The sequence below is a fragment of the Hakea prostrata genome, chromosome 10 (genome assembly GCF_041222555.1).
Source record: "Hakea prostrata isolate BN-2017 chromosome 10, UWA_Hpros_2, whole genome shotgun sequence".
In the NCBI taxonomy this organism is placed as follows: Eukaryota; Viridiplantae; Streptophyta; class Magnoliopsida; order Proteales; family Proteaceae; genus Hakea; species Hakea prostrata.
Window position 1 is genome coordinate 3,622,424 of NC_142609.1, and position 12,110 is coordinate 3,634,533.

Genomic DNA, 12,110 nt, shown 5'->3' on the forward strand with positions numbered 1-12,110 from the left:
AACAAATTGTTGATAAATTATTTAAAATATTTAAAACCTGCATTGGATACCGGATGAAGTTTCATCAATAGATTATGTACCTCTCCTTGACACTGGCAATGCTCAAAACAAAACAAGACAAATAGAACAAATAATGAAGACAATTGCAAATGAATTGGAGCAAAAGAGGCATTGCCTCTAATCACTCAAGACATTATATTATTGGCGTTAAAATTATGTTGTTAACATTTTTAATAGTATTTTACAGAAAAAACATTTTTAATAATATTTTTGTAGCGTGTACATTTAATCACTCCCTCAGGAATTCAACCAACAAAAAACCTCTCTCAGGAATCATTTTTTCTGTTTTCCTGTGCTTTGAGAACAAAAAAGAATGACTGAAGAGTGAATAGTGTTTGATAAACCGGTTCGTTTTTTTTGTGCTGGAAAAACTGACCGGTGGTTAATGTAGCTGGGAACACAGTTTTTCCAAAACAAATTTTAGTCGTTTTTTCATTCAAATAACAGTTTTAAAGTGTTCCCGATAAACCCAACAAAACTCTGCCCGATAAACCCAATGCCCAAATCTCATTTCCTCTCAACGATTCGTCCGCAACTCGAGGTCTCTCGTGTCGATGTGCTCAGGTAACCTCTGGATCTTCTTCTCCTCTCGAATCTGGTTCTTCTTCTTATCTCTCAAATATCATCTTCAAATTTCTTTTTAGTACTTCGAATCTCAACCGGAGACACTTCATTGCAATTTGAGGCGAGATAGAGTTGTTTGATCGTTTTTTATTTCACCTGAGGTAAGATTTGAGACATTCTTCTCTGATTTAGGTTATAAATATGAGGTTGCTTTATTATTTTTCACGAGTCCTTTTAATTTAGGTGACGGGAATCAAAATGATAGAAAGCTCCACTTTATACATTTGTTTTTCATGTATAAGCATTTCGGTCTAATTCTTAGTTTCTGAGTTTGTAAATTATTGATGTAAAATGGAGCTTATGAACATTATCTCTGAGAAATCAGTATTCCAGATTTTATCAAAGATTGCCCATAACCTGTTCGATGAATTACCCCTTACTCTTCTAATTACGTCTTCTACTTTGCCCATAACCTGTTCGATGAATTCTCCTTACTAGACTACTAGTGATAACAGAAAGGCTCAAAATCTGTAGCTGCAGTTTTGAATACTTTAGTTTTTTCCCTGGTAGAGAATATGAGTTACAAGTTTTCCTATGTAAATTCCTTGTATGGTAGCTCGTTACAGGTTAGACTTTTTAAATTTGGCCTCTCTATTCCATGTAACCGTGAGCTGCCATTTTCGAATTTATTTTTTATTAACGTGACTACAAGCTTTCTTGCTGAGTTTATAAATTTCTGTATCCCCGTCTTTTGAAGGTTGAAAGGGACTTGTGTCTAGGAAATCTTGTACCATTTGGTTCTAAATTGTGTTCAGTTTTTGTTCCTTGAGGGAGATGATATAACAGAAGCAGATAGGGGGTAGTGATTAGTTGTTAGCTGTTTATGTCAAGTTTTTCCCAGGTGGTTGGTATGAAGACATAAAACAGTAGGCAACTATTGTCTTGACATCATTATGGTAACATCTTTTCTTTGTTGATATTTATGCTATCATCATATCATGAGTTCTGGTATTTTGGGTCCTATTTTATGTACTTTTGTAATATTGGTGGGACTCTTTGTTGGAATTAAGCATTTCATTAAGAGGTTTCCATCACTTGAGACCTTTGCACTGATATTTGAGAAGGACTGGAACTACCAAATTGTCTGTTGAAACTGAAAGAAGGGAACATCCAAATGCAAGAGCCATTAGTCATATAGCCATGACAGATTGTAGAGGGACAACCAGGTTATGCTGCACAGGAGCTGAAGAGTTTGCAAAAATTGTGGAATGATGATTTGGAAATTGAAGATGATCTAAATCCATCTCATCAAGGGTACAATGTGGAAACTCAAAATATGAGTCAAAGAACCAGTTCAATCGCAATGAGCATTGTTAGGGATAACATTGCAAATGAAATGGCTAGAGGCATAGTATGCCTGAAATACCTTTGTAGATTTGTTCTACAACTTACTTTTAAATTTGAATATGTTGTATACTCGTTAAATTTAGGACTTTTTAATGGATAGTCTTGTTTAAGAACTTTATTAAATTTAATTTTTACATTTTTTTGGGGTAAAATTTTGCTTTGAAATTTGAATGTGTTGTAAACTTTTTAAATTTAAATTTCACTTTACTTAAAGTATATAACCTTCCTTTATAGTTAATTAGATGATAATGTTATTTTTGTAATTATTGATACTTCAAAATAAAATTTCACCAAAAACAAATCAAGAACAAGTTTTTCAAATATGTGTTTGTTTTGAAAACGTTTAAAACATGGTGGGAGATCTCGGCAAGATCGCGAGATATCTCGTTTTTTCAGCTTGGCGAGACGAGATGGAGGGCGAGAGTAGCGAGTTGGGATATCTTGCTTGAGATCTCGCCATATCTTGCCATATCTCGCTATATCTCGCCCTGGATCTCGCTGGAACTCTCAATTTTCACATTTTTTTGTAGATTTTGGCTGAATTTTCACATTTTTTTGTGGATTTTGGCTGAATTTTCACTTGCAACTACTCTTAGCACATCTACAACAAGGAAGATCAATCATTCTTTACTTGTCTTATGAATTTATGATTTAATGACTTGTATAGAACTTTTAATGGTTGTATAATTATTTTATTCTTGAAAATTGAGATTTTGATACTCATATGGATGGAATTTTGATAACATTTAAGTTAGTTGATGCATTTGATATACTTGCTTTTCATTTATATGCCTTAAATGTTCTATATTACATGTTGTATAACATTGCATTCCCTAATCCTACTACATTTCGGTTTCACACAATGGGTAGACTTAGAAATCATACATAGGGTTGTTTCTAACAAATCCAAGGCCACCAACGTGTTCAAAAGGCCTTAAATAAGCTAAATACCAAGTTTCAGCCCAATTGAGACCCTAAAACCCACCGAGATGGGCCACCGAATTGACGCCAAAAAGTTGTATATCTCAACCGAGATCTCACCGAGATGGTCGAGATCTCTCTTTTTCCAGGTGGCGAGATCTCTCTCGAGAGCGAGTTCTTCTACCATGGTTTAAAATTCATTTTTGAAATATTTTTATCAAATGCTCAAAAAACGTTTTTTAAGTACAAAAACACCATTTTTTTAAATTTTTTTTTTGCAAAAAACAATGCTTCTGGCACAGAAACGTTATAAAACGCACACTAAAGGAGACATGGAACGTCACCAGTGGCAGAGCCAGTCATTCTTGCTCCTTACAGAAGTGGGAAAAGAAGCGTGTCTTCTCCTCCATTGTCGTCTGTTGCTATAACGCTCGGTCACCATTTCTTCCACGTACCAAACAATTTTCTGATACCCAAAACCTTGCATTCTCTCTGTTTTTAGTCAAATTCTCAGGGTTTTTATTTTTATTTTAAATTCCTTAGTTTGATCTTGATATTGGATTTTATGTGTTTATGTGAAATTTAGGTAGGGAAGCTTGTTTGTTTATTTTGATCGTTATTCTCATCCCTTTTTTGAAGGAATCCAGGAGATTAGTACAGAATGGTAAGCATCTCTGTCTCTCATTGTCTTTTCTTAAGAATCTTTTGTTTCTGTTCATATTGATATGTTGGATTTTGTTGTTTTGGAGGCTATCTTACATGGTGTCATACTGTTTGGTTGTTTCAGTCAGGCCGAAAAGAAACAGTTCTAGACCTGGCAAAGTTTGTGGACAAAGGCGTCCAAGTGAAGCTAACTGGTGGTAGACAAGGTAAGCATCGCCCTTTATAATTGGTATCAGTGCTTGAGAAATTGATGTAGGAATGTGTTAATAATTAACTACCAACATCAACGAATTGCAAAATAAAATGAAAGAGAACAATAGATATTCATAGCACAATAATTTGCATGATTCACCCAAGATGGGCTACCTCATGAGATAACCCCTTATATGCAGCGTCTTGTGCATTAGAATGTGTTGAAAACCCTAATACCTGAATGTGCAGACCTGCCCACAGTATCAATGACTCTCAAAAACCCTGTCTAGAGGGACTGCAGAACTGGTGCTTCTTGTATTAGATAGAGATCAGGCTCACAAATAAAAGAATGTGAGCTTTATCGATGTATCTAAATCCTTACCTTGTTTGGTTGAATGGGATGAGATGGATCATGGAACCTAAACATTATATACCACATTCCCTTGAAGAGAATTTTATATGAAACCTATGAAGCTTTGATGTGTTTGGAATTCTGAGACTCTGACAATTGTTAGAGACCGAGTCCATTTGATTAGCAAAATATATGTACTTATGAGAAGGAAATGCCATGCAGAACTTCGTAATTATTTATCAATTACTCTGTGTACCACCAGGCTTTTACAACTTTACATTGGTTGTACTAGAGGAAGTAGAATATTTGTAATGGACTAATGAGTTTTGCGTCACAAGATCAAGTTAAAGTAGATGAAACTTATGAAGGCAAAAAACTGGAATGTGATTGTTAGTGCTTTTAGTGAATAGAACACTTAATGCAGGTTTTAGAAATCAAATTTGCAGATTGTTCTTATTCAAAGATGCTGAAAATTTATCCATGCTTGGAGAAGAGGGGGTGGAGGTTAGGTTAGTAAAAAATATTGTATGTTACTTGAGACTCATATAGAAATTAAATATAACTTTGTCACCTTATTTGCCTGGGGAACTCAGATTACATAGAAAAAATGATACTAAACCAAAAAACCCAGTGCCACTCAACCCAAATACTAGCTGAAATTCCAGATAAAAACTCTAAATTTCTTCTATCTTCTGTTACTTTTCCAGAACCTGAAACCCAAATCTTGAATCGCTGAAACATTCATTGCATCACTATTCCTACTTCAATGAAACCCTAAACCTTCACTGATGGAGTCCCCATTATTTGATCGATACAACCCAATCATCAAACTCTAACCATAGTTTGACCAAATCCTATTTTGTGTTGCTTGAAATGGCTTGTTTGTTGAAAATCCTGGTTATTGACTCCTAATTAATTTCCTATCAATCTAGGACTACATCAGAAGTTGCTGAAATAATAGCTCATTATCTGCAGAACGTCACGTAGTCTCCTTGAAGGCTTGAAATTTCAACTAGAGTTGATTGAAGGATCCAACAGGGCAATATTATGGTGATCAACAGCCACTAACAAACCTTGTATTCAGTCTCTGCTATTAAGAATTCTCAGATCAGGAACCATAAATAGGGATATCTATGAATCGGGGAAGAATGAATAGTTTGAGCCTCTCTTTCTCATATAGTCATCTCATTTCACATAGGGTTCTCACCTATGCTGCTTCACACAGCAACATGGTTGTAAGGCAACTCCCCCCCCCCCCCCCCCCCCCCACAAAAAAAAAAAACACCAAAAAAAAAAGAAAAAGAAAAAGAAAATCCAACAACCCCCTATCTTGTATAGATCCACTTACATGTGTAGCGGATTTTGCTATTACAAGAAATGAAATAAAGTAAGATAAGAAGTCTTGAATAGCAAGTAACTAAGATCACAACTTTCGATCTATACATCATATGTCTTCACCCTTGTTAGACTAGGTGATGTAGGTGGCAAGGGAGTTTGAGTTGGTGATGAAGACAAGGTCACCAACTCTTGTGACATTTAGCTTTTCTATAAATAAATGCTTCAAAGATCAAAGACAATGGAATTGAAAATATTGTTCTTTTAGTCCATATTGGTTTACTTGGGAAAAAAGGGCGAACCTGATACCAAAGGCTTCTGTGCTAACAAAGTTCTAGGGGAGGGGGCAATTTTTCCTACAAAGCCTTAGCCCAACAATTATTTTTGAGAGGCTGTTTTGATACCTTGAACTCTTGGTACAATTGTGGTCCACTAACCATCGTGCCAAGGCCCACCCTTATATTGGTTTACTGAGGAAGATTATTATTATTTAGTTGTCAAGGTGGCAAGGCGACCAAAGCGATGGGGGCTCCGTCTAGGTGATTAGGCAACAAAGTGGCGTCTAGGCAGCAATAAGGCGACCAAAGCTGTTGGGTTAAAATTTCTCACTACAACTACTTTTAAATTATTTTTCAATATTACTACTTTCTATTATAAGCTAAAACATTCAATAGTCACATTCAGATGTTCTCATGTCTTATTAGTACTACCATTATCACCTTAATACATTTAACATAGTCTAAATCTCCACTCTTCCTTTCTCTCTCTTTGGCAATCTTACATATTGCTTTTCCCCTTTTTCTTCAGATTATTATATAGATATTCATATTTCTTTACCCATGCTTCTCCTCAATCTTAGCTTCATTTTCTGTAAAACTTAAACCTTTGTAGGTCCTTTATCTCTTTAGGCCTTTGCCATGTCATAAACTAACTTAGTCTTGATGGCTGCTTGGGTATCCTGCCACCAAGTCTCCCTATGGGTAAGGTGTATATTTTGATTCTCATAAATCTCTTTTGCAACTTCCTACTAGCCATCATCTTGTTCCAGATGGTATTAATGTCTCCCTCAATGTCCCATTTTATGTGTTGGACAATAATTGGAGAACATTCTGTTAATATCCACTACCTCATCTTCTGACAGCTAGTCTCCCCTATCTTGCTGTTCTAAGTATTGATGCAAATATCCAGGACTTATTAATCTATCTTGTGTGGTCAGCCCTCCCCAGTAATAGCCCTACAGCCTTGACGTGGCAATCTGTTTGGACCTTCTTGTTAGGGGGAAAAAAATCTACTTGGGGCTGATATGATGCCTTTACCTTCTCATGGATCGGGGGGTATGACTCCAAAGATTTGCCCTGTCCTTGACCCTGCAATAGCTGAGGCTGCTAGGATGGCCCCTTTTTCGTGCAGTAGGGGGGAAGGGGGGGGGGAAGGGGAACGTAATGACCTGTCATAAATCTTTCATTTTGTTACTTGGGTAAATTTTCTTACCATGTGGTAACTTGGAGATGAGGTGCTGTAGACACCCCATTTTGTCTCCTGGGGGTTTAAGGGGTGATGAAATACTGTTTGAATGCGGTGTGGGACCTTGTTTTGGCTAGAGAAGCCTCCATTGACATTGGTTTAACAACCAAAACAACAAGAAATGAAACCTGTTCAAGTGAGGGTCCCACATGCAAAATGAAATCTTCCATGATATACAAGAAAAAGGACTTAGTTTTCATACCATAATACAAGGGATTTCACATAAAAAACCATCTAGTCTGCCATACTGAACTGATTTCGAGGTTGTTTGAATGGTGCATCTTAGTATGGAATTTCTGTCATTTGAAGGAAAATTTCCAGAATTTCTCCATGGTGATTTAGGTTGTTAAACCAAGTCAGAAGAGGCCTTTCCTGCCAAAGCCTCCACCACCGCATTCCAGCACAATGTTTCATTGTTGCTCAGTACATCCCCAAGGTGACAAAATGGGGAGTCTATGGTGGATGGATGTGATAGACAACCACACTCTCATTCCACTGCTTAAATTTCAGTAGAAACAAATAACATGATGTGCTTGAAAAGTGGTTTAATGTTTCATGAAGTACATGAATCCCATTACTGTAATGAGCTTTTATTCTGAAACTTTGAACGTTCTCTTGAGGCATTTCAATCACTTGTTTTGAGCTGAAATGTGACAAGTGGGATAGGTATGGAGTCACATAGAACCACGGATGTTTGCTTATGCAGCATGTTGTTACAGATGTTACTAATAGTTGTTAATAGTGGAACCCATTACCCATAACCTTGTTTATATTTTTAAGAAGTCTGTTCAGTTTCTGTGTTTCATTTTAATATGCTTGGTTAATGATATCATGTGTACTTTTTATGTTTGTCAGGTAACTCTGTGGTTTTTGTGTTTCATTTTCATATGCTTGATTACTAAGGAATCATGTATACTTTTATACATGTAGGATAACGCTGTAGTTTTTGTGTTTAATTTTCATATGCTTGGTTACTAAGGAATCATGTACACTTGTTATGTATGGAGTATCTTCCTACCTCTGTAAAGCTGCTGGGTTCACTGTATCTGACTGGTTCCAACACCCAGTATCCTAGGTTTATGTTTCAGAGTGCTCTGGCAGCTAGACATATCGGCACCTGAGCTCATATAGCTTCATTATCGTGTGACCTTGACCTTGAATCTTAACTTTTAGGATGAACCAAACAAATACCTAGAAGCTAAATTATTTATTTCAATTTTTATCTAGCATCCCCATGGTGCTTATTGTTTGCATTCCATGCACTTTGTCCCCCCCCCCCCCCCCCCAAAAAAAAAAAAAAAAAAAAAGGAGGAAAAGAGGGGGGGGGGGAAGAAAAGACCCTAGACCCTAGCACCCCACCACCACCACCACACAAAAAAGCTGAAATCTGGATATTGTTTCCAAAATTCTTGGGCTTATTATGGGATCGCCCATGGTACTTTAATGCCCAATTCAGTCTACTGATTGGCACTCCTGAAATAACTTGTTGACAGTTCATCCCTAATAAACGTTGGAGAAGGAAACCTGTACAGCTACTTTGCTGTTCATGTGTCATGCTATAAGATACCAAATCCTTTATCAAACTTGTACCTCAATGAATGATCTCTTGGTCTTACAGTGACAGGAATTTTGAAAGGATACGACCAGCTGTTAAACCTTGTGCTGGATGGAGCTACAGAATTTCTAAGAGGTACTCATGTAGTCACATGGTTTATTGATAGTAGTGTCAATAGGCTTGCATGCATGATTTACTCTTGTTAACTATGTTTCTTAGGCTTATAACCTAAATTTGTTGCCTTCTCTGCCATTTTGGGTAGGATAATTTAAAAACTATAGTCATGTTAACTGTCGCTTTATTTTACTAAAAAAAAATTAATAGAAGAAGAAGAGAAATGAAAATGATCAATCAAGTTCATGGCTTCTTTCCTTCAGTAAATGTTAGCTTGTGCAGTTTTTGTAGATTGATTAATGTGTATGTTCCAGAAACAGTCCCAGGCTTTACTTTCCTTTACGTTAATCTGCATAATTATTGCAACCACAATTTACATCACACCAGTTCCATGTCTGGGCTGGGTAGTTTCTGGTGGCTTAGATTCTCTGCTTATAGCTGGGCTATATGTTGAGCCAGCTTGTTGGTCAAGTCAACAAATCAATTTGGTTCCTGTACAAACCTAATCCTCAAGCCAAACCTGTTTAGGAGTTATGCTAGGGTCTTGCAACACTTTTCTTCTATCCACAACTAACAGTAGGAGGCCATATCCTTGTTGGTGCGTTTACTCTAATGCAATTCAGGCATGTTCTCCTGCATGTGTTGATAATTCTTGATAATTCAATAGGTAGCTCTTAAATTTGAGTCATCCAATGATAAGTGATCTCTTGGATGGGACACCAATTGGTTGAACCTGGTAACCAGAACAAGGCGAAGGTCAATCTCTAGTTACTATTGACTGGTTGAAATTATTTGATCCTGTGATCTCTTACTTCTGACTCTTGGTCCAAAGATCGGGTCCACAATTACTGTTGAATTAATGTTACACATTCTGGTTGAGTGGGTTATGTCTAGTGATGTCTTACTGACTGATTTTGATCATGTAGGACTAGGAAGGGTCTAAACCCCAATCCTACCAGTAAATTTTACATCAACTTTAAGTAATAAATTCAAACACCTACTGACAGCAATTCTTATTGAAGTTAGAAAGGAATAACAAGTCTTTTAATGAAAAATGAGTCAGTCATCTTGCAAAACTTACTAACATTTATTCGAAGCTCCAAAACCCAACATTTTAAGTGGCAGCTTGATAAATGAAGTCCCACCTAGAATTTGACTCCAAACTCCCAAAGAGGGAAAGCATAAAACAACCATGTCGCTTGACTGGCTGTAACAGGTGTTGTCTGAGCTAGCATGGTTAAAAAATTACATGTAAATCAGCTTCCTCCAAAAAAATCCTGAAGTTCTGTATTCTGAAAGTAGACTTTGGGGTACTTCAACCCCACCAAGTTTCTGATTGACTTGACAAATTTAGCTAGAGTTTAGATGGCCTTCTATTACCTGTCATTTTATGGTTTCTTATTTCTCTCTCCTTCCTTGAGGTTTGATTGAGCTAGAAAATTTTAGTGAAGTGTTAATCTATTAATCTATTGTATTGATTTAGAACTCCTGAAATTTTTGTAAAATTTAGGCTAAATAGATTGGCTCTACTTTTGAGGTGAATTAGGTTTTGACTTAGTGTTTGAGTTTGTCTTTCAAAGTTCATGGTCCCATTTGGGTCGATAAATAACCTTCCTACCTCTATCCACGGCAAGAGTTGAGTATTCCAGCACTAGTTCTTTTGATGGCTTCTGATATAATGTAAATTGTTCAGAGTTTGAGCGTAGCTTGAAGAAGTTTCTTTTATGAAACGTTTGAGGAGGTTTTATGTGAAATGAAACAGAAACTCTAACTAGGTTTCAGTATGTCAATGAATTTCTGGAAAATGTGGAAAAACTATTATTGAACTTTATGCAAATTGCAAAAAAAAGACCATCAAGATGTGGAGCAACCACAACCTTTTGAATTACCTAGTATTGCAATAATGCTTTTAAGATTACATTTGACAGCATGCAGCAACCTTCCTGGGAACTGAACATTTTTTTTTTTTGGGAATAATGTTCTGTTGAAAGACCCCTTAGATTCACACTTTTGCCGATGCTTACTATTTTTGTTTTTTGTTTTTTAATTAATTATTGTGACATCTTGGTAGTTTCTAGGATTTTATCTGTGTACCAGTGATTAATTACTGGTGTTTATTGCCCTTGGGATACAGATCCAGATGACCCACTGAAGACAACTGATCAAACTCGGACTCTTGGCCTAATAGTATGCCTTTCTCCTACATATTTATTTTATTTTAATCTTCTTTTGAATGAATGGAAACCCTTTAGTATTTGCATGTCTATGAGTTCTGGTGTTTCATAAATAGTTTCCTTAAAGCATGTTTCCAAATTTTTTTGGGAGACTATGTACTTTTGCTCTCTAAAAGATCTCATTTCCAAGATGCCTGACATGGGGAACAAGGTTTTCCAAGAAATCTGATTTACAGCCCCTGTTCTCTGTTTGAACCCAGTGGAGCATCAGATTGCTGATGTGTCCAATTATGTTACCATAAGTAATTGTATCCGTAGACATTGGAAATGGTGTATCTTGTTCCTGAGACTGCCACCATCTGCAGATGATGATATTTTTGAAGTCATATGACTTCCTTTTTGCAGTGAGTTACAAAGGTCCTGCGCCATGTATGGATTCTTTGATTCCTCAGTGGCTGATGAAAATTAAATGAACCTTCAGTCACACTAGTATTAATTTAATTTTTACTTGAAATTGAGGTTCTGGATTATTGCACTCTGAACCATTTGAGGACAGAGGTTTGTTTTATTTTACTCTGATGAAAGAAAGAGGCAAAGCCAATGGCTTATGGATTTAATGTTATTTTATTTTATTTTATTTTTTAAAAATTGTTTCTGCAGGTTTGCAGGGGAACAGCAGTAATGCTTGTATCCCCAACTGATGGTACTGAAGAGATTGCAAATCCCTTTACCCAGCCAGATGGTGTGTAGGGCTTATCTTCCATCCATGCACCAAGTCTTGCTAACTAGGCCATAGGTATGCTTTAGTTAGTCCTCTCCTGTTGGTTATGGTGGGTACTTGATCATTATGGAGTTCGAGAAGGCCTTGCATTTTGTTAATGATGATACAAGTCGATCAAATCTGGATATTACTGTAGTAGCATATAGTGTATGTTAAATGTCACTCAAAATTACTGGTATTGTCACTTCTGTGATATTCCCTAGGATGGTATGGCTATTTTTCTTTACTTTAATATGAGTTCAGTATTTTCCAAGATTTTTTCCCCCCTTTCTGATTGAAGAGGCTACTTGGGTAATGTTTAACTGTGAGTACCTCAAGGACCAAGGCGGTTAGTTCGATATTGTGGGTTAACATACTGTCATCTTGTCCCATTAGTGCAGATGGACATCCCTTTTGTAAAGGATAAGTCTCTGAATTCAAATTCATATTTAAATCCACCATTACTAACTTATCCTTTACACCTTTCTT

General features: G+C 36.5%; 1 protein-coding gene across 3 annotated transcripts; it reads left to right on the forward strand.

The window, feature by feature from the left end:
- The first annotated feature begins 491 nt into the window (after positions 1-491).
- EMB2816 (Small nuclear ribonucleoprotein family protein) lies at positions 492-11,897 on the forward strand. 3 transcript variants are annotated; one of them, XM_089137163.1, is made up of 7 exons: positions 492-624; positions 705-785; positions 3,600-3,616; positions 3,740-3,821; positions 8,637-8,708; positions 10,822-10,874; positions 11,522-11,897. In XM_089137163.1, exons 3-7 carry the CDS (start codon positions 3,614-3,616, stop codon positions 11,609-11,611), a joined length of 300 nt encoding a protein of 99 aa, XP_088993289.1. In that variant the 5' UTR covers positions 492-624; positions 705-785; positions 3,600-3,613; the 3' UTR covers positions 11,612-11,897. The 3 variants fall into 3 exon arrangements, with proteins under 3 accessions (XP_088993289.1, XP_088993288.1, XP_088993287.1); XM_089137162.1 differs by having other exon boundaries at positions 495-624; positions 3,592-3,616; XM_089137161.1 differs by having other exon boundaries at positions 503-624; positions 3,539-3,616.
- Positions 11,898-12,110: the final 213 nt, after the last annotated feature.